The sequence below is a fragment of the Camarhynchus parvulus genome, chromosome 1, assembly GCF_901933205.1.
Source record: "Camarhynchus parvulus chromosome 1, STF_HiC, whole genome shotgun sequence".
NCBI classification, from domain to species: Eukaryota; Metazoa; Chordata; class Aves; order Passeriformes; family Thraupidae; genus Camarhynchus; species Camarhynchus parvulus.
Genome location: NC_044571.1, coordinates 69,167,996 through 69,191,853, shown reverse-complemented (window position 1 = coordinate 69,191,853; position 23,858 = coordinate 69,167,996). Strand labels below are relative to the sequence as shown.

At 40.5% G+C, this 23,858-nt stretch overlaps 1 protein-coding gene across 1 annotated transcript in view; it reads right to left on the bottom strand.

Moving 5' to 3' along the window:
• The window catches only part of FLT1 (fms related tyrosine kinase 1), a 106,884-nt gene that overhangs the window by 57,256 nt on the left and 25,770 nt on the right, over positions 1 to 23,858 (bottom strand). The window contains 6 exon segments of the mRNA XM_030954195.1: positions 12,430 to 12,589; positions 12,996 to 13,165; positions 15,081 to 15,198; positions 16,703 to 16,877; positions 18,415 to 18,551; positions 18,639 to 18,801. Coding sequence (XP_030810055.1) covers positions 12,430 to 12,589; positions 12,996 to 13,165; positions 15,081 to 15,198; positions 16,703 to 16,877; positions 18,415 to 18,551; positions 18,639 to 18,801 — 923 coding nt within the window.

Genomic DNA, 23,858 nt, shown 5'->3' with positions numbered 1-23,858 from the left:
TCTTTTTACAGTGCTGAAATTTTGTACTCTTTACCATGGAAGTCCTTACACATATTTTGGTAAAGGACGCAAAGAGGGCATAATGCATATTCATAAGCTGTTTGTACATCTCTGAAAAGCATCTCCAATTTCCTTACTTACAGCTCTGGAGCCTCCAGACTCAGTTGCTATTATTATACTCTTCCTCACAATTCCTTAAGAAGACTGTATATATTTAGTTTGCCATGTCTTAGGGATGAGGACAGTGCTATGTCTTTGTTGATGCTTAGCACAATGAGATGCTGATTACTCATTAAAACCAGAATGCAAACCACCATCATAACTACAATAACATCACAATAACAAGAAAAACACATGTAAAGTGCTAGATTAGCCCTGGAGGCACACATGTGAACTCTACTGACGTCACATTTCATTCTATATCTGAACTGGCCACTACCACGTTCACGCAATTAGAGTAGAAAATTGAATACTCTTCATAGCTGTTGTCCGTGGTTTTAATAAAAAAGGAGTCACAATCAAGCTGGGAATGCTGCATCCAACAGCACACAGCTGGAGGTGTGAGTACTGCTGTACACACAACATCGGCTCCACCAACTGCTGGATCAGCGAATGTTTACGGATCAGTTGCAGCACGGCTGCCAGAGAGAGTCCAGGACAAGACTCAGACTCATCCCTTTGGATGCAGAACCAGATGCTTCCTCTCATCAGCTGCCAAATCCCTTCACTTTAACCTCAAATACACTAAAATAGCTCCGGGACAGCACATGTGTTGTGTCCACTATCCTGAGCTGGTTGCTCAGGTTAATACTCCGAGTCATCCCACCTCTTTCTGCTGCCAGGGGTGCCATGTGAAAGACGCTGCCTAGGTCAACAGCATCAGGTAGAGATGGGGAAGGGAAAAATGTGTCAAAAGTCCTGACTCTTAACTTGACCTCAGCATCTAACAACTGGCATTTTGTAACAGAAAGAGAAAAGGTTCTGCTGAACTTAGATGTAATCATCAAACCAAATGTTTGTGTTAAGCACAGATGCTTGGAAAGAAAGAGAGAAAAATGAAAACACAAAAATCCATGTTGGCTGGAACCAAAGTAGGCAATCATCTTCCTGTTAACTCGATTGATGTTTCATAGAGTGTGTCCTCACATAACATCAGCTGCATATTTTTCTAATTTCAAGGAAATTAGCAATTTCTTCAAACTACCCACTCAGTAAAATAACAAGGGCATTGCATTTTTAGCAGGAACTGTCTGTGTTTGCAGGGAAATCACACTGCATTTTAGGTATTTAAATCTTACTCCAGATATTTCCAGAGTACATGAATTCCTGAAATGTTTTGCTGTGGGATGAGCCTCGGTGCTTTGCATCTTCAGGAAATCTTAGGGCAGGGTTACTGCTGGGTTAGTGAACGAGCACACAGTGTGCACAGGGATTGATAAACAAGCTGATATCTGCCAGCACATTTCTATGCATTTCTTTCACCTGTGTCCCTGCAGACCCTTTCATGTTTCTCCTTTGTGGGCGCAACTCTGCCTGTGTAGAGATCCCATGTAAGAAATACTAACAGGGATGTGTACAAACCTAAATTTACAGAAGTTACACAACCTCAAAGTGAGGTAATTGGACTCTGCTGCCTTAGTGGAGCACTGGTGGAAGCAGAGCACTGAGGTTAATCACACCCCAAGCAGTTTTTCCGTATGCCTGCATGCGTGCTGGCATGCACATTTGCAGGTGTGCACCCACACAGGCACGCATCGGCCTTTGTGTCAACAGCCTGAGAAAAAGGTTATCCTTTTTTAAAAACAGGAGCCACTAATTCTCTGTAAGGTTTCCAGAGAAGCCCAGCACAGGGGAAAGAGGGGTGAGAGCAGCTCTGCCTGTTGAAGGATAAATTCTGCTGTCAGACCTCCTCATCACCCAGAGCTTCGGGAATTTACATGGATTTGGAGAGGCTAGGGGGTGGGTTATGCAACCAGAAGAAAGTCCAGCTTTATAAAGGGTCTGTGATGTGTGGAGTTGGCACCCGTGGGGGCCCTGGAGAAATGGCTGGGGGGAGGGGAGCCGGCCTGCTACTCGAGAATACATCAAGCCCTTGAGGAAGCAGAGTGTGCCATGTTTGAAGATGCAAAGATAATCACAGTGCTGGGAACCGTCTTGTGTAGCGGAGGAAGCCAAACAACAAGAGGAAAGCAGCATATGCTTGTGATTTCGCACAGGAAGCTAGCAGCACCTCCTGCCAAAGCGAGATAAGAAAACTCCCATGGCCTATTCTGGACAGGGCTGTGGTGATCAGCCTTCGCTCCACACTGTCCTCGCTCTGCTCCACGGCCCATTCCCTCTCCTAATGAGTTTCAGAGCCCTCATTTCTATTAACATGCAGCATGCCAAGCACAATAGCATGGTGTATTTATAACTATCAACAGGGTAAGAGTGTACTTCATGTCATCTTGATGTATTTCACTGAAATCACACTACAAACCAGCTCCAAGATGAAGTCCTGCCCATGAAACTACTGGTCTCAGAAGAAAAGCTGCTCGGTGATTTATAGCAGAGCATAGGAGCTGAGGTAAACAATTTGTCCAGTTACTCATTGGATGGTTTGACCTCACGTATGACAGTCAGTTCTGATTGAAAGCCCCAGATCTAGCCCATCCAGACGCATCTTCCCCGTGCCAAAGACAGTACTGCAGTTTTCAGTTCAAGCAGCACAACAACAAATACCAGTGAAAGAGCCTCAACCCACAGATCAATCGGAAAAATACTCATCTTCTGTCTCCTTGTCTTCCCAGCTTCTCTCTCCCAAGCCCTCCTGTGTGATTCCAGAGGCCATTGAAATCGTTACCTCATGTAAGTTGAATTTCATTCAACTCTGATAGTAAGCATTCCTCTTGACAAAGCCCCTGGCAGCCTCTCATTCACTGGGGTAGTGTTTGTTGGGAGGGAGAGGAAACCATCCTGTCACCAACAGTGCCCATTTTTTAAAGTGATTATTGGCAGCCACCATACTTTTCTCAGCAGCTATCCTTTTTATAGGGCAGCAATTCCTAGCAGCGTGAGGGCAATGTTACTACAAATTCAAGTTGGGCTGACTCACATCTTTTAAGAAGCAATGGCAATGACACTAACATTAAGACAGGAACTCTGGAAATTCCTGGAATTGTAAAGAATACATAGGAATTGTTTTTTTATTGCAAGTTGCCAAAAAAAAATCTGAATGGCATGGGCCGTGCCTGCCTTTCACCTCCGTGTCCAGTGCTGTGTGATTGATCGCACAGGGCTGGTGTAGCCACGTGTCCTTGGGAATATTGAGTCAATTTGGAGCAGGAAACAGAGAGGAAAAATAGTAGCAGGGAGCATGTAGAGTTTGTAAAACGTGCTTTATGGGGGTGGGGGAAGGAGAACATGTGCCAGCCCCCGGCCAGCTTTGTCTATGCATGTGATTCTATGATTCTAAGTTATGGTCCAGGTGCTCCTGCTCTAGGTCAAAACCAACCAGTTAGAGGTCAAAATAGTGGCAAAACTGCGGCTGGGAGCTCATCCCAAACACCTTCCCTAATATGTGCATTGGTGGAGCTAGGAGGAAAACTACAGGTGGTAGGAACTGGATATATTTTACTTTGTTTATTTGTTTATTTCTATTTATTTATTTAGGATCAGGTTCCTGATGTTCCAAAACCTCATTCTCCTGGGGGGTATCTTTGAAAAGAATAAGATAGGTGGTATTTAGAGCTTTGCTGTGTACTTTCATGGCTCTATTGAAAAAGGAAGCATTTTATAGCTGCACATTGCCTTTCTTGCTATTACTGATATGCAACCAGATAACTGGATGGTGTTTCCCTTTCACACTCATCCTTTCCAAAAATTATGACTTGCCCTTAACTATTCCAGTTTGCTGCCTGTAAAGCTGATTGATCTGAGCTATCTCAAAAGAAGCAGCAAGATCAACAGCAATGTTACCTACCTCACCTTTCAGTATTTCATCAGCCCACACTCAGATTTCCACATGAAAAAAATCACTTCTATTACTGCACACCTGAGCACCCTGCAACAACAGTTACTTGCAACAAAACATGCAGATGACTGAGACTGAGGGTCATCAAAAAAACCCATTTTGCTTCCAACTTCTTTGCCATTACTTGAAACCTCTGGCTGCTAGGGAACATACCAACATTTGAAAGTAATTTTTCAGGTGTCTATGCATACTGAGGCTATATGAAATATCATCACCTTGTCTTACCAGAAGATTATATTTTGCTTTTTGATCCTTAATTTGCTGCTTCACACTGCTTAGCATTCTTCATGGACACAGAATACCATCATATTTCAGCCAAACCTACCTTCCTTCCTTGTTATTCACCTCTCTTCCCTCCTTTACTAAACTGTGTTCACTCTCATCTCCCATGAAGCCACTGTGATTCAGCCTCCACTTTCTCTGTGCAAAAGGAAAAATCATGTCCTGCACGGAGAAGCAAGATATTGGCTGGAACTATAGAATTATCACATGAGATTTTTACAAGAACCTAGAACTTCTTTCAAGGGAAAAAATTATTTGATTTTGAGAGTCTGTAGTACTGCAAGGAAGAGGGTCTTGCAATTTGGTTGAACAGTCAGTATCCTAAAGAGAAAGTCCACAAAACCTCTACATACAATGTCCACTCTTGCAGTAAGTTTCTTTTTATTTCCAATTTATGTTCCCTATAAATAAAGTCCAAGATATTGTTCAGACCCTTCTAGAGTAAATTATTTTCCTTGCACAACTCACTTTTAATAGCTCGCTCAACTTCTACACATAACTTTACGTCTATAATTTTCCGAGATCCATGTATCCACAACTCCTTCCTTCTCAGAATGCCAAAATTCCCTTTTTTTCCTTTTCTGTCCTATCTGGATCCTCTTGATTCTAGAAAGGAGTAACTCTTCAGTAGTCCATTTACACACTGCCCCTCTTGCTGACATGCTGGAAGCACAACTCTCACTTTTCCATTTTCCAGTGATTAGCAAAGGAGACAGAGGAGCTGTTGACCCACTGAGGTTGTGTTTTTCACAATGATTTGTTTTCAACTTCTCTTCAAGTAGGGGTCTGGGAGCAACTCTTGTCTGACTGGAGTGGGGGACTGAAGCTCAGGCAGAAAACAAGGAAAGGATGAGAAAGAATGGAGGGAAACATTTTTTAGGAGAGAGGGGAGTTGATTAGAGGGAAAACAGGAAGAGAAAATACTGACAGGCATGGATGTAAGACCAAGGATCCATCTACCCCATATCCTGTCCCAACAATGACCATATGCAGATGGTTGGGGATGAGTAAGAGCAGGACTAACTTCAGATATTTCCTTCTAATACTCCCCCAGTCACCAATTATTATCAGCTCAGGAACTTCCCGCAATATAGACTGTTTCTATACTTCTCTTCCAAGACTGTAGAAAGTTTTCAAATCCCAAAGTCTTCTGGCAAGGAGATTCACAGCTATGCTATCCACTACATGAGGAGCTAAATCCTTTTCCAGTTCCAAATTCTGTTCCTCCTGTCTTCATCTAACGGCCCCTACCTCATGAATTGGAAAAGGTATACACAACTGACCCTCAGACGTGTGTCTTTCACAAGTCTGTAAGTCTCTATCCTGTAGCTCCCAAGACACTTCTTTTTCAGTCTGCAAGAGTCTTGATCTCCCTCCTCACTCATCCTTCACACATTCCTTTCATCCTCTGAAATTCCTTTGATCCTTTTTGATGCTATTCCTGGTGTACCTCCCTGTTTGGCTGCATCCTTTGAAATGAAAGGATCAGAAATGCTCATAGCATAAAAGACATGGATAATTTATGGATTTGTGGAGTTATCATGGTGTTCTGTACTGTGGTCTTTGTTTCTTTCCTGGTGATTCCTAACACTTGATTTTCTTTTTGAGCTGCTCATGGTGGTGTTCACTTTCACAAACCCATCTATCACAGCACTCAGATCCCTCTTTGTAGTAGTAATGATCCGCCAACAGCTTTTTAACATGTATTTTACATACGAAAGCAAGATTTTTTTTTTCCCTATGTATATCATGCACATTTATCTTCAGCGAATTTCACCTGCCACTTTTTCACTCAGATACCCGGATTCATAGAGTTCTGCATTTCATTGCAATCAGCCCCTCATCCTTACAAATCTGAACAACTTGTCATCGTCAGCAAACACTGTCACCTCCTTGCCACCTTTTCCAGGTTATTTCTGAACGTGTTGACAAGTACGGACCCCAGCACCGGCTCCTGAAAAACTTCACTGATCACCTCCCTAGGCTGCAAGAACTGGTTGTTCCCTCTTAACCTCTGCTTTCTATTTTTTAACCGAATATTTTTTTCTGAGCACGATCCTACCTCACATGCCTGTTCAAAGCCTTCTGCAAAGGCTTTTTGAAAGGCTTACACATAAAAGGAAAGAGGATGCTAACTAGAGTTTGTATATTTTTGTAAAAGGTGTACTCGATCCAGTAATAGCACTCCATTCATAATCACTCCTAAGCACACACAGAGCTTGACCTGGTGCCTTCCTTTGGCCAAGAGCCCCTGCTAGTGCAGGAGCAGGCTGCTGGCCACGGGCTGGGACTCCCCACTGGCTCGGAGGCTGCCAGCGTGCGGGGCCTCGCTCACGTCGTGCAGTCCCCACGAACAGCCTGTCACACACTTTGCTTCCTATGGGCTGGGCCACACGGAGCAAAAGATCAAGCAGAAACATCCCACCACCTACGTGACCCTGAAGTGTTTTTCCTTAAGGCTGGGTGTCAGACTGCACATAGTAAAGCCAAGAGACCACCCTGTGAAGGCAGCAAAAGTAAAAAAAAAGAAACTAGGAAAAAATAAAAGGAAGAGCAATTGAAAAAAAAAAAGCAACCCAACATAGGCAAGTGAGAATAAAAGCGTGGTACTAAGCAGAGTATCCCTGACCATCTGGATCCTGCTGTAGCTCTTATGTTTGAAGATTGATCAGTGACAAAATAAATAATACAATGCTTCTTGATTTAATTTTTTAAAAATTTCATTTGAAGTGATTTGGAAACTAGCAATATTGAAACTTGAAAGCTTAAGGTTCTGATTCAACGAAGATCCATAATGAAGTAATTTATACTTGCAGAATAAATTCGTCAACGTGTAACTCTGTGGACAGACTGGGGCAAACTGTACTCAGTATAAAGCATGCATTTGTCAATATGTTCTTGTATTTGTCAAGCTTATGTAAACATATGGATGTGCTAGATCTGATTAAAATGGCATCTTGCAAAAAAAATATTAAAAAATATTATAAATTCCATAATAGTCACTGAAAACAAAGACTTAGCTCTACTCAGAGGAAATAATGTATTCACAAGCAAGCATTGGCTTTTGGCTCCCAGTGAAAGTGCAGAATGAGATGCTTGAGCATATTCCTTATTCAGGCTGAAGCAGATCAGATGCTGTTTCACTCCTCTTTTTCCTTTGGCTTCAGGTTCCCCGGAAGTCCATGCTGCTGCAATGTACACTTGTGACAGTTTCTCTGCATTTTTTTAAAGTTATGTAAAAAACCACAGGGTTTGACTTTTATTTACTCTATTTCCCCAACTCCACCAAAATAAGGGAATAGCCAGTAGAATTTTTGGTGTACCCCTAAGTACCTTTGCATTACTAGATTGCTGTAAGATTGTTTTCTTGTAGAGCAGGGTGGAAGGCACAAAGGCCACCAGATCCTCAGCTAGTGTGAAGGTAGAGCTGAGGATTCAGCCACATGCCAAATTAAACAAATGCATTTTAGAACTACCTGTTTGTTAATGGCATCTGACCTACTTATACCAGCTCCAAAGACTCAGCCTTTCCCTTCCTGAAAACAGAAGGTGGCACAGGGAACAAAACAAGTCACTGTGGGCAAACTAATGGGCATCAATGTTTGCAAGCATCCAACAATTAAATTTGGGTGGTTCAGTACATTCCTAATTAGGTACAATTAACATTTGTTCTTTACTTGCTCATTTTACATACCTCACTGACGTCCCAAATCTGGTTTGCCCAGATCATCTATCCAAGCACATCCTAATGATTCTGCCTTTCAATCCCTTATTAATACCCTGACACAAAGAATGCAGAAATGCAATTAGACTGCTATGCACACATGGCCTGCCTCCTCTTTCACTGAAGCTGCTGGGAGTCTGGCCATGCACTGTCAGTATGATAGTCTCAGTCTTTCTGTATCTCTGCAGAAGTTTTGAGGAGCACCTCAAGCTTTTTTCCTCCCAGATGCTTCATCTGAGTACTTCATACTCAGCCCTCCATCTCCAATCCCACCATCAGGTGGTTTTACCACCAAGCAGAGTTCACGTCTTGACACTGTAGTCAGGAGAGCAGAGAATCATGTACCAGTTTCCCCATCTACTTTGCTTTTGTAAGCAACTCCATAATACTGTTACATTTCTCTCAAGCAAACACACACACAGGAAAAAATAAACAAAACAAAAACCAAAAGCCAAAAAACCACAGATTGATGGGATGGCAGGGTTGTAAAATAATAATGTAACATTCAGTCTGAGGCTAAACAAAACTGATAGCTCAAGAGGAGGGACGTAGCAAGGTGATGGGAGAGTTTAAACACCCATGGTAAAATTTCAGTGTTGCAACTGTCTGCCATTTCTGAAGGGCCAATCAGTCAAACCTTGGGCAGAGGCTGGAGGTCTCTCTTGAACTGTCCACGTAGAAATGTCCAGAGCGAGAAACTGGCCCCAAACAACACTGCACAGCTGCTGAGCAAGCCAGTGCTTCCAGTGAGCAATAGCAGTATCCCACATGCCTTTCTTGGCAATTTCTGCCAGGTCAGTTTAAGATAAACAAAATCTACTGAAGAGATTCAGGTCAAGAACCATTAACATCAAGCACGTTCCTGGCATGCAGACGCTTGTTCTGCAGCCTCAGAACTGATCTGTTTTGGGTGGATCCTAGCCTGCCTGGCTCTGGAGACCCTCAGCAAGCTCTGCTGCTGTCTGCCCCCATATACCTCTGCTGACAACCCAGCCTGAGGCAAATTCAGGATGGATAGGGTGGCTCCAGAGGGGTAGAAAAGAGGCTAAGGAGACTGCTGGGCACTTCAGGACAAGTGTCCCACAGGGCTGTGTTCTTCTATATCCACTGAACACCTTGGGGGCTGCCCAGCCTGGGAATGTGCTACAGAGCAGCACCATATGCTGCAATGAGATAGCCCTGGAAAAGCAGTTTCTCAGTCATTTAAGACAGATTAATTTTTTTAAATTAATTTTCATTTTAATTTGCATCGTGTCTTCTACTATCTTTTGGCTGCCATCTCTAAATTTAATAGCTCTACATAAGCTTAAAACCCCCAGAATATTGCTTTTTTGCCCAAGACAGATTTCCTTACTCTTCTACGTTTCCTTGTTTGGCTGAATATCAGAAGAGAATCTTCGGACCTACTTATCTAGTTAGCTAGCTAGCTAAAAAGGTTGATTAATGGCAAGAGTTAGATTAAGCAAAGTAATTGTAACAGAAAAGAAAGAACAGGGAATTTTTAATGATGTTGGTCTTTCCACATTTCAAAAATCCACATTTGTTGAGCAATGTTACCAGTTTTTTATTGTTATTTACTACAAGGAAACTATGGAAATTATTTAATTTGGCCATCCTCCTGTTACTGGCCCAAGTGAAGCAGAAAGAAGAGTTATGCAAATTGATTGCATCAATCAGAAAGAATTAAACTATATCTGCATCTAAAAGCAATGGAATTCATTGAGGTATTTTTAGATTTTTGTAACTGAAATACTGCTTGGAAAATAAAGTGAAAGAAGTATCCAAACAACCTAATAGCTGTTATTAAAGGAGGCCGTGGGCAACAGTCCTTCAAAAATAAAAGCATCTAACTTAGGCAGTCAGTCCCCAACTAGCAGTGACAGTGCTCATGATGCCAAGTTAAACATACTTATAAAGAAATATTGGAGCAAACAGATCTTGGAGCCAGCAGTGCCCTGCAAAGTCTTTGCAGCAACAGCATCTTTCTGCGCAGAGTGCACACTCTGTCCCATGACATGGGACTTGGGAATTTCCTGAGAATCTCTACTACCTCACAACTTCAACCTCCTACAATGCTAAAAATTATTGCCCCAACTGTAATACTCCTCCCCTTAACCCTCCTCTCCTCATGCAAACACCTATGAACTAACAGGTTACACTGAAGGGTAACCTGTGGGGGTACATTGCTTAAAGTACCTGGTACATCTGTGTACAGAAACAAGCACTGCCTGACCACAAATAAAGCAACATTTTAGTTTTGGAAACCGGACATTGGGCAGATAAATATAAAAAAGTGCTATAATGGCAGAACAAGATACGTTTCTCATTTCCTGCACAAGGTACACACACATTTAATCTCCTGTTTAGGCAAACCTCCCATCACACAAAGAGGGAAGTATAATGAAACAGGTGGAATTAAAGGCCTTTCCAGTTCTTCAGGGAGAACACCTGAACAGGCATCAGCCCGAGCAAGGTGTGCCAGCTGCTGAGGTACTCCACTCTGCTCCCTTCCTGGAGCAGGAGACAAAATGTAATTACTCAGGTATTTCTGTCTTTCTGCAATAGTTAATTCTTATATTACTCAGAGGGAATCATCCCACTCCTTTTAGGCAAAGCCTTAAAAATGGTGTTCTCCAGGATACTTCTTCAATGAGTACTTAAAGGAGAAGGAAGGGGAGAGGGTTAAAGGGAATCATCACAGAACAATTATGAAGGCAATTTGGAAGCCAGTCTGGAAACAACATTGTAACAGAGCCAATAGCTCATTCAAATTGTTACGTTTCTCCTTTGATCACCTGCTCAAACACACTCCTAATTAAAATTTAATGGAGTCTACAGTTCAGCACATTACTGAACACCTGCATGCAAATGTCAATTCCTATTTCTGAAGACTTGCTGTCCTGTGCTGGAGTGCAGACCTGCTTGCTAACAGAAGGAAATATCTGACAACAGATGAGCACCACCTCGACTCCCAACGAAGAACCCACTGTTTCTTCAGTCCTGCACTGGATTTCAATCCAGACTATTCATAACTGTATAAACTCTTGAAAGAAACTAAAAGACGGAAAATTTTCATATATGTTTTTCTCGAGGTTTCTCTAGTTAAAAGATGTTGTGATTTCTCTTCTCTTAAATCTATTAGCAAAAATAAGTTTTGCAACTTGTCCCTGTATGGAAACATACCAGACAGAGGAAATGCAGCTCTCACCTGTCCTTGAAATGGAGGATTTCAGGTAATACCTATTCCAGCAAGAGGAGAGATTGCTAGTGCCACCTCTTGGTGGGAAGGGCACAGAAAGACTGCCATTAGCATAATCCCAAGGGCATAGCGAGGGAGAAAAATAACTTCTGCTTCTAGGAAGTGCTAACCACTCTCTCACTGATATCAAAGCACTTACAAGTATCCTTAGTTTGAGATGTTTAGTATTGAGACCCTCAGTACTGAGATGCCCTGATTACTTAAAGGATATGTCTTGTACTCTTGCAGTTAAGCATGTACTTAAATATTTACCTGGTGCTAAATTCCAGTTCTGTGAAAGTGTTAAAAAAGTGAAATCCTGTGGAATGTGATTATTCTTCAACTGAAACTGAGAGAATGTTGTGTGTTAAACTTGTCAGGTTTTTAAATATCTTCACTGAGCTGTGATCCAAGTACCTTGCCTGTTTGAACCCTCCAATAGCAACTTAATGATAATGCTGTTGTGGAGGTTGAGTGTTAATCATTCAGTTTGTGTCAGATTTCATGATGCAGGAAGAGCTGTGGATAAGTGAGTCAACAAAAGCTCCTAATCATAAGAAACAGAGTTCAAAAAAAACCTAAAATGTAAAAAGAGGATTAGTTGAGCACCACATCAGCGTCAAGTAAGCTTGCATGGTGCCATTTATTCTTTACCCTTTTAAAATATCATCTGGAGAATGGTGGGCACATTTAGCTTGCTGAACTGAAGCTGTGAATAAACATATCACAGGACAGATCTGACCTTCATAATGGAAGAAGTTTCTACGATGTTTTCTGTTGATTTCAAAAGAAACTACACATAGGAGTCACTGTGTGTGGAGAAAAGCATGGAGGAAAACTCCATGTGAAAGTGTGTGAACTTTGCAAGACACTGTCTTCTCTCATGGAAATGCAGAAGCAATTATCACTTCTGGACTGATATTGCATGCATGAATAGTGAACTGTAAATAAACCCAAATAGCAATACCAAATAACCACTCTGCCCTCCATTTTCAAATAATGATGGAGGAAAAGTTGCATTGTGACTACATGTTCACTGAAAAATATATTGATAAAAAACAGACAATTTTTTTAACTAAGCAATGTTTACAGCAAGCTTTACTTTTGCAAAAAAATATTTAAGTGTAATGGTAAAAGAAGACATACTAAATAAAAGTAAAGACATTGTCCTACCTTGTTTTAGAATGGTTTTGTTTACAGGGATACCACATCCATGTAATTTTAGGTGGAGGAATACCATACACAGTGCATGTCAGCACTTGTTTGCTGCCTAGTAAATGCAGATTGGGATCAGGGAATGATGACACGGCCTTTTCATATATCTGCGGTTTCACTGGAAAGGGCAAAAATTGGAAAGCTATTAAAACCAGCTTAATTCCAATGTATTGCATGATTATAAAAATACTACATTCTTGCAGTGTGAGTAACAAGAAAAATCCCCAGGAGAACAAAGGAAAACAGCAGTTCTAAGTCAGACAAGTGGTTAGTAACACATTTAAGTCATCAGGAGCAAATATGTGGCTGCAGAGGACAGAAACACTTCTAATGAAAAGCAGCGTCCATCTTCTGGTTCAAAGATGGGTCCTTCACCTTGCATTTGAGGCTTGAGTTTGGGTCCATGAAGTCAGTAAAAAAAGCCCACAATGCCCTGATGTGCGCAAGATTGGTGACAATCCAGCTCAGAGAAAACAGAGCACTTACATGTTCAGGAGAAGCATGGGAACATGTTGCAAACTTACCATTTACAGTAAGAGTGACTGTAAGATTCTTTGACAAGTTCCACTGTGGAATGCTCAGTACTATGGTGTAGTTTCCAGCATCCTCCTCAGCAACATCCTTGATGACTAAGGAATAGTCTTTAACCACATACCGGGCACATTTCTCAGCAGCAGGTAGCCCATCTTTTAACCTGTTTCATGGAATTCCAGAAATCAAAATTCTGAAAATTATTTGTGCTTAAACCACCCATGTTACATCATATCCCTCAATCTTTTGGGAAGGGATTGGATTTCCAGTCTGAGATTCTGTTTACCACAGGCTTGTCCTTTCCTTTCAAATAAGATTGCTGATATTTGTAAACCACTTTAGAGAATACTATTCTATATATTAAAATTTATAAGAATCTGACTCTTGGGGCTCTATGGTATTTGAGAGTTGCTGAAAATTCCAACTCTGTCTCTGAAGATCCCAGTTGTTCATGGCTGTGACTGCCATTTAGTCTAAAAAACAACCATTTTGGCTAAGCGTGGGTCACAGAAATAAAGGTTGCATCATCTTGCACTGGCCATTTCTCTATGACCTCAGAATACATCCTGGGACAAAGTATTACAGTACTCCAAGCACAGCTGTGATTTTAGGAAGAGGAAGAGTAAGTAGATTAGATAAGCACTTAAGAATCAGATATCCTGCTATCAAGTGAATGTTTTTAAAGATAACAGAAAATCAATGTAGAAAGTACTAACTGTTGCTCACACACAGATTCCTGAAGCAAAATATTTTTCTTCGAAGTCTAAACTACAGTGTAAAGTGCATTTTAACAAGCTGCAAGAAGGTTAACATGATGTTAGTAGAAGGGTGCAACACATATTCATTATAATGATGGATTTGATCTAAATGATTCACAGATTTTAGTAAGTTTTTAGAAAAAACTCTTACTGTTATTAAACGAGCACTAAAATTTGGTCAAAGGACTTAAGGATTTGGGCATTTCACTGTATGTGTATTTTACAGAACCACAAAATAGCTGCAGCTGAAAAAGCCTTTGGAAGTCATTTAGTCTAATGTCCTGTACAAAGCAATATCAGAAGATTGCTCAAGACCATTTTCAGTATGGTTTTGTGTATCTCCAAGAATGGAGACTCCACTACCACTCTGGACTATTTATTCCAATGTTTGACCAACCTCAATTTTAAATTAAAAAAAAATATTAAAATTTGTTACAATGTTTGGAGATTTTTTCATTCAGAAGCTTTGAATCTATACGTGTAGTCAATAAACCCAAACACTGGAAAACCAGAAAATTATGTATAAATGGCTGGCATCAGTGTCACACTCACCCCTCAGTTTTCCACATGAAACCATAAGTGTAAAGGTTTTATAAAACAAGACAACACTTTTGGAGCAAAATTAATTCCTGGCTGTAACATGAACTCCCACTATTCATATATGTATAGTTTGTGTTCTTAATCAGTCTTGTCATAGACCCTTTGTTAAAGTGCAATTAATTGAGCCAGAGCTACTGGTGTTTTAAATTATTTAAACAAAAAAAATCCTTGAGGTCATGAATAGATAACATTGTTGCGCATGAAAGTGGACTGGATTAATAAAAATAAAAACTGTTCCAAAAAATTCTTAACACAATTTACACGAGACAAAATGCATGATCCAGTGAATGCTGTGCTGCAGTAGGTCTACAACCTGCAGATCACTGCATAATAATATCAACTTCCACTTTTTGCAATAGTGCATGTCTGGATGACTCAAGTCAACAATTTCTTTTAATGAAAGCCTTCTTTTCTTTCTCTTACTGTCTGAAAAGCAAGTTCAGGTTTCATATCTAGGTCTGAGTAAAGCTGGATGCAACACTTCAGTCAAAGCCGGTAGAGATATTTAGCTATGGAGCATCCATTGATTTCAAGAGGAGACATATCCAACATATTTGAGGATCTCATCTTTAAACTTTCTGTATCTCCTTTCTTGCACTTGTGAAATGGAAGTAATGTTCTCATAACCCCAGGCAGCTCTGAAACTCCAAAAAAAATCCTCCCCAACTCTATCATAAAAGGAGGTCCAGGATGAATACATGGAAGTAACTGTTGTCCTACCATATAACCTCTGGAGAGGGAAATGCCTTCACTTTCATTGACAAACGATAGGATTTTCTTCCAGCCACAGCCTCCAGCGCAGTTTTTCTTCGACGCTTCAAATTAATGAACATTTTATCTTAAACAAAATAAAAAAGTGCTTTCTATTACTGATTTTCACCCTGCAAAATGAGTAGCTCTATTAAAGAAAATGTGACTCCAAATAAAAATTATCTTTAGTAATTTTGATGCCCCCACATATTATCAGCAAGAATAGAGTCTAATCTCCTTGAGATCTATAAAATATAAAGGAATACCATAAGCAAACAAGAAACTGAGAGGCAGTTCCAGGGCATGAATCTGCTTGGAGAAGATACACTCTAGCCAAATTCACATTGCGTCCAGCCAGAAAAAAGAGGCACAAGATATAAAGTGGCCTGTAGTATGTGGGAGGCTGCTCAGATGACCTTTCCACTCTTACAGGTCAAGGATCAACGAATGTTCCAAAAGAAAATATTTTTCCAGAGAGGATTTAAGGGACCTTCAGAGAAATAGCAAAGGAAAAGGCAGAAACTTTCTGTATTGTTGGTGAACAGCTGTTTCATCAAACCAACAAATCTTTGTCACTTCACTGGAATAATAACAACCTGCTGGAATTTTTTCTTATCCATTTGCTCTGCCCCCATCTCCAACTCTCTGCCAAGTTGATGGCTTTTCCAAGAGGCAATAAAACATAAAATTCATACAATACATTGGAAAATATCTCTTTCTCCCCTGCCAACTTGTACAAAATAAAATATTCAAAGTATAAAAAATTCTTGAGTGTCCTTTTGATGGTACCTGGGGTGCAATATTTACTCACATTATGAACTGCATAAGGATGATAGACATCCATTAAACAAGTTCAACATTTAATCACACTTACCACATACATTGAAAATAATATGCACAAGACAAATAAGTAGTTTAATTACACAAGTTAAGTTATAAAGATACAGCCCTGATTCTGCAAACCTTTATTCATACAGTCTCTTTCTAATATGCGTATCCTATAGATGGGGCTGCTTATGTGAATGCAGGCTGACTTCAACAGTCCCAGCTTCTCTGACTCTAATTTTGATCTCCAACTTCCCTGACCTAAATTTTAATCTAAACCTCTGTTTCTGAAAGATGCGGTTTATCTGTTTAAGATACAGTGAGTGATTCATCCTATGTTCCCAGTGCCTTATTCCAGAACTCCATGTAGAATTACAGTATTTATTTCTTGTTTATTTTTTCATAGAAATGCATAAGTACCATAGAAGCAGAAGAGAGATTCTTCTATTTAAATTATGCTTGTACCTTCTTTTTCCCCCCAAACTCGAATTTGCCTGATTGTATCTGCTAGAACTGACTGAGGACAGCTCCATCACAATATTTAGCAGACAAAAGTGATGAAATTGAACATCAACATGTCTATTGCCAACAGTAAAAAACAGCCATGGAAGAAATGGCACAGGTTTACCCTCCTGGAGTGCCTCCCTCCCTCGTTTCCCTTTTTCTGCCTGCGATGGCTTTCACCTTGTGTCACAACGTAAAGCCATCACACAGCTGACCTTGGTACAGGAGCACTGAATATTCCACAAATGTGCACCACTTCTTACCATAAACAATGACTGTTGTGTTGACAGCCTTGATGGATGGCCCACTCTTCACATGGCAGGTGTACTGGCCTTTATCGATGTCCCGCACTCTGTCCACTACGAGGATGCTGTAAAAGATGTTGGCCTCTGAATTCTTCTGGTCAATGCGCTGTGTTACAGAACCTCTCCTCCTTGTCTATAAGAGCCAAAGAAATGAACAAGAAAGAGCTCGATCAAACCAATTTTCATGAGCATTTCCTGAGATTTTTATTTTCCTGTACTGCCAGCATAACTTAACAAAAAAATCCCAGATGTCTTTGTAGAGCACAGATAAGCAAAAGATGCGTAACATTTCCGGAGGGTCAACAATAAAAAATATAAGCAACCTTATAGGGCAATTCATCCCTATGTTCATCCAAGGTATCATGGCATCCAAATTAGTACTTTTACAAAGGGAGGAAGATCCTCCCTTTTGTGTAGCCTGTCATATCAACATGCCCAGGTCCCCATCGCCGTTGTCCAGCACTGCTCCTAAAAATCCCTGAAGCCATGATATGAAGAGCAGCACATAGTTTGGTGCCTGGATTCAGTGCCATAGGGAAGAAGAAAGAGGACATTTACACAAGGAGGGGAGAATTCTGGAAATGCTATAGACGGAAAAGGGACTAGATTTGGCAAGGGAATAGCAGGGTGGAACTGAAGATAATGTGGCTCTGAGGAGTTATTTCCTGCAACTCCCCCTCAGCATTTGGCCTCAAAGTTTATTTAACCCAGGACATTGTTGATGTCTTATAAACACTGAGCACCCTTCAGTTACCATCTAAATAAAAACAAAGCACAATTTCACAAGTGTGGTGCCCAGATAGGGCTTGGTAGGGCAGCAACGAGCAATATAATATATTTGAAGCATTTCTTGTTGCTAAGTTGTTTATTTCTGAGGTGAAAAAATGCCAGGGAAAATGGCTACAGTAAGCAATAAACAATTGCATTAATCTTCCCTATATAATGCAATCATAATTTCAGCCTGTGATTAGATACAATGAGTGACATAATAAATGATCTTGACTTGAATCACCAGCATAAATCAAACTGACATGAAAGGAATGGGAGTTGTAAACCTTAAACTAATGTCAAATTTCTTATCAGTTTTACACGGACTCCCTGGCAGTTATTCTCTAAGTGACAAATATTTATGAGGATGCTCCCAGTGTGGGGGGTGGAGAAGCACATTCAAGATCATTCCTGTAGCTGTCAAAACAAGACGATTGTTCGTGTGACACTTAACAAATGAGATTTTGGCTAGCTAAATCAAAATACCTTTTCCAGACATGCTCAAACCGGGTGCCTGACTGTCTGCCAGTCTTTGGAATGAACGTGTTGAGAAGACAGCCTCACTGAAAACTTTTTTGTCACAGGAGAGAGCCCCTGCCTGGGATGGGGTGATAAATTTCTCTTCTTCCATCAGGTCGAAAAGAAGTTCCCAGAGATGAAACAATTCTAGTGTTTGCTTGTGATTATGCAATATAACCAGAGCACATTGTGTAAACATGTTTACTTATGAAATTAAGCATCAGAAGGGAAAAAAAGAAACCTTAAGAGATATGTCAGCAAGGGTCAAAATGATGGAATGCAAACAATGGCAAGCATTCCAAAGCAGAATTCCTCCTGGGATGCTAGATGCAGCATGATCTGTGGGAAACCTCTGGTTTCTCCCTTCCAGCCACAGTACTCACCTCTCCAGGGTAAGTCCATGTCATCTGCACTCTGGTGTTCCAGGCTGCAGTGACAGTGCAGTTAATTGCTAGGCTGTCTCCCTTCAGCAGCTTGACAAGACGTGGGGTGCTCAACTGAACATCAAAAATGGTGTTGGCTGCACGTGGCAAAGAGGGAGAACAATTAGTGATGCCAGCAGGGCAGGGTGCTTTCTGGGAGGCAGGGGGTGGAGAATGCCACCTACTTTCTCTGTGCGTTAAGTACTTGGTGCTGTACGTGTGCCCAGCGACAGTTGTCTCACAGCTCAGGAGCCCGATGAATTTGTAAGTTGCCTTAGGTATTCTGAAGCCTTGCATGCTGTCCCAGATTATTGTCTTGCCATCAGGGATTAGGGTTTCTCGTGGAATCTGGAAGTGCCAAACACACATCAGAAAAACAGCTCATCCTCATGTCTACTCTCTAATCAAAGTAGTCTAGTAAAAAAGGGATGGGGAAAAAGCACCCAAAAAATGCCAATCAATGTGAAAAGGATGACATTTAATAATGTGGGTTTTTCAAGTCACATTTTCATCACAAAATAGAGGAAAAACCTGGGTGAAGAATGCCAGTGTTGCATTTGTTTCCAGGATTTCATTATTTATAACAGGATGTAATTTATGACACAATAGATTGACACTACCATTAGTTTCAGCAGTTGGGCTGCTATTCTGTTGGCTCCTGGTTGGCAGCTAAAATGCTCATCTCCAGGAACCTTTGCAATTAAGTATCCTGGTTTCAACACAGAGAAACAAATACACACTTTTCAATGGAGATGACAAATGGGCTTAATTTGCTGTCATTTTGTGGTTTTAAGAAATTCCTGCCAGGATTCAATCCATGCATGTCATTTTTTTTTTTCCTAAAAGGCTTAAAAAACAAACAAAAAATTATTGCCATGTGGGATCAAATGTTCACTTTGTCAGCAGTACCAGTTATCTTTTACAGCATGATCCTTGGTACATTAAGCCCTATTTTAATAAGGTACCAAGAAAAACCTGAAGAAATAAAGCCTAACATAGACATTGGATCTCAGACAAAACCTCTCATTTTCAGATCATGCTATTTTGTTATAACTTTTTGATGGAATAAATGCCACCATTTGGATAGCACAAAGATCAGCCATGAGTACAAAGCCTGGTTATGACTCTACTTTGATAACACCTGTTTTAATAGTAAAAATAAGATATTTTTAAAGATGGCACAGAGGAGAGTTTAAATGAATTATGCTCGTAAGGAAATATCCCTGGATCAACTAAGCACCTTGCAGCCCATCACTTCCCACTGTGCACCAGTCTTACTGTGTCCCTTCATCTCTTTCTTCCCCTATATTTGAGCAGAGGACTTATGTGCTGGACAGCCCTTTCCTTCCTACAAGCAAAGCCAGCATGGGTGGCTGTCAGAGGTCGGGGGAAGCAGAATGAAGTCTGTCTCCTTCCCGTGGGGTACAGCTTCTCCCTACACCAGAGCACCCTCGATGCTGCCCGCTCAGCCTGTGCAGAAAGACACCCTTGAGATCACACTCACTCATCTCATGCCACTTCCTCCAAAACAACCAAGTTCACGATGAATCAAATGAGCAACAAATACAGAGCACAAAATGACGTGGTAGAATTCCTTATCTTTACAACAGCTGATAAGATGCTATAATAAGCATGCAAATCGCAGGGAAGTGCGTGTAGCACACACACAAGTAAAGCCCATTATATTACAGCCTGCTGGCTGCCATTCAACAATATCTTGGTCCCTACAAGCTCTGTTGCCATTCCTGTTCTAAACAAAACATATTTTCAATCTTGGTGTAACTAGTTCATAGTTATGTTTTCATGAGCTTCAATTCGATTTATCCTCTTCCCGCTTTGGTGAAAATCAAACTATTTCTGAACATATTTCTGTACAGGTTTACATGAAGAAAGTGAAGGCAGAGGGTGAGAGCCTTCCTAGTCTGGTATTTCATCCCATTGAATGCATTCACTGCGCATTCATTACTTAATTGATGTATTACTGACTTTGTATTAGCCTTACTCCAGGAATACAAAAGCAACCAAAACACACAGAAGAGTCCTATTTTGCCTCTTGTAATTTTGTGAGTTGTCTGGATGTCCACTAGGCTTACTTATCCTGGAGGCAAACCTTTGCCTGTACAGTTTACTCATCTGACACTCCTCAAAGCCACTAGAGCTACATCTTTTTTGTATCATTTTTTTGCATCTCTGAGACTAAAAAGTTACACCCAGTCAACTGTGAAAGCATAACACAACACTAAGTTACATGAATGAAAACTTCAGAAAACTGAGGTCTCTGACTAGCAAAAGACCACTGTGACATAGCTGGTCTCTGAACCAAATCTGTTGAACGGCTAAAACCCAAGATGTTGCAACAAGTCCCTTTTGGAGGGTGGAAATACCAGGACTTTATCTCTGATGCAAAGATGGACGGAGGCTGGGTGCTCAGCCTACAGCCCTTCACAGCTCTGCCCTCTCTCCCTGCCTGCTTCAGCTTCTCACCCAGCTATTCTCCATGCTGCTCCCTGCCAGCCCCACTGGCCCAAATTACCTGTTTCCTGCCTTCAGAAAACCATAGCTGTTCTGCTCTGCCCTAAACCATCTTTCAGACCACCAACTAGAAGCATGGTATCGTCATCACCATCCTGATCACTGTGTGGATGGTACAAGAAAGAGGATCCAAGAATAACACAATAATTTATGTTGGAAGGGACCTCCAGAGGTTATCGGGTCCTGCCCCTATGCAGAGCACGCCCAGTGTAGTTCAAGGCCTTGTCAAAAACCTTGGCCATTTGGTCATCACAGAGAGAAGTAGAAAACCTATGAAGAAACAGTGAAACTTCCACTGAAGCAGCAGAAGATAAATTCAGCCACAATAATAGCTTTCAGATGGGAACCAACAGTGAGTCAGAGGCATTCAAAGAATCAGCTTGTTGTGACGGCTGCAGTAAACATGGAATTTATTGTCTACATACTAATCTGTGTGAACCCTATCACTGTGGCTCCCAGTGCATTCTTGGCCTTTTACCTTCTTTGTACTTTGTTTCAAATGCAACTATTTTTGGTATAGGCTGTGCCTCCTTCTTTGCTCAATCTTTACTGAATATTTTTGGTACCTGGTGGCATTAACACAGTATAGCCACATACTGTGTATGTACATATGGTCAAGAGTTATAGTCAAGCTGTGGTTCCCCACATCTCCAAAGGCAGATTGTACTGGAAAGAGACAACTAAAAGTTTAATTAAAATGTACAGTAGCTTCTTGAATGTTTGGTTTTTCTTTCATGTTTCCCCTTCCACCAATTTGGAAGGAATGAGGTGGCATTATTAAGAATTCAGATTGTCTGCGTATGTGATTCACAACATCCCTTGGGTTTTTTTCCACTTCTTATTCCTTGTACTGAAGCTTATTTACTTCTATTCCTATGAATGTCATTGTTTTTATGATGGAGAATCCAAAAGGATTCTCGGTAAACAGATGGATTAAATAATTGTATCAAAAGGTGATATTTTCTCCATTTATCAAGATAAGAACAAATGAAGAGGTAAGAGATGTGCACAGCTTACTTGCAATAAGGTTTATCTTATTTTATGGATCCTGAATGAGGCTGCCAGAATCATGTTGATAGGAATTATGGTTTCAGAGGCTCTGAATATCTAACTATTAAGCATTAGATCAAAACTATTAATTCTTTTCACAATTCTTCACATGATAAGGAAAAGGCCATCAGCTCCTGCAGATAAAGGTTATATCGGGATCTGAAGGCTGAATTTGAATTGGAATTAAAAGCTTCCTACCCATTTCCCAGACCATGTTTTATTATCTTCTTGATTTTTGAAGACCCCTCTCCTATGTTGTTTGTGATTGCAATGCTATAAAATACAACCTGCACAGATGTTGTCTGAAAATGAAAGCAACACAGTATCTGAAAAGGTTGACTGAGATAAAGATGAAGTTTGGGTAAAAATATAGTTTGTAGTTTTGAAGATGGATAGTAAACCTTTCCCACATTGGTCCACTAAAACTAAGAAGCAGCACTGCAAAGAAACAAATGCTGGAGGCAGTGCTCATGCAACTGTAGGGATTCCTTCCATAAGAGAGAGATTATTAAAAATATTTTGTATTTTTACTTCCTGGCAATATAGAACGCAGAACCTAATGACACTAAAGCTGGTATTTTCTTTCCAGTTCCAGAGGACTGCTTTATGAGGACACCAAATTCTTCCTTTATCACTGATGGAAAACACAAAATAGCTCTTGCCATTTCTCCAGCAGTAGTATGCTTGCAGCTGTGGAATGCATTTAACACATCTCTTAATTGCCCTGTGAGTAAAACCGTGCTGGAATCTTCATATAAGGGTGTCATAGAAGATAAATAAAGTAAGATATGATGTAATGCATTGTAGCTTACATGCTTCAGGAAATTCTAGGATTAATTAGGGAACACATTTATTTTTCCTGGAATGCAAAACATGTAAGCAATCAACCCTTTCTTTCAAGGCTTGGCTCTACCTCCTCTTTCTCCTTCTGAGAGTATTACATCTGGTTTGGTGGTGTAGAGCTGTGCTTTACACTACAAGCCCAAGCTAAAGGGAAGTTGATACCAAAAAAAAAGAGCAGCTACATTTCAATCTTCTACAAATAAGGAGAATTTTTTTTTATATTGTTTCATTAGAGAAACCTGACAAGAATTTTCTCAGCTAGAAATCTAATGCTGAGATTTCAGATGCAACACTACAGTGCCCAAATAAATTCCCACTTTACAACACCCTTCTACAGTATGCTAAGTCTCACTTGTTTTTGATTCTATTGCCACACAACCTTGTGCATCTTCTTGCAAGAGAACTGTGTGTGTGTGTGTACCTACACACATAATTTAATGTCCTGGGTCAGATCACTTTCTTTTCTTTGCATTTTGTTCTCTTTCATGGGATTTAACAGGTGAAAACCAAGCAGCAAAATCAGTATCTATATTACCAAGCACTTGAAAGCATCGATGAAATTTATGGCTAGTGTAAAGCTCTGCAGTCAAAGAACAATCAAAGACTTATGTTGCACTAGATAAGCACCTTACGGTGGTATTGTTTGGCAATTGCACATTATTCTAGAAAGAGACAAACCTCCTTTCCTTTTAACAGTGATGAACTTTCATTGCCACTATGTACATAACTCCCGTTATTTAGAAATAAAACTTCTTTGCCACTTCCAACTAATTTTTCAGAAAAAAAAAAGGTAATTTTGAAAAAATGCCCCATTCTCAGTCTTGATACCAGGTACTTTAGTGCATTCATATGGTTCCATTAGCTGTCCATGGAACTCTTAAGGCACCTAGGAGACAAATGTTTTCCTAAAACATGGAAATATCTTTTTTTTTTCTTTCTCCTTAAACTAGCCCTACCACATCAAATGTTGCAGTTTCTCT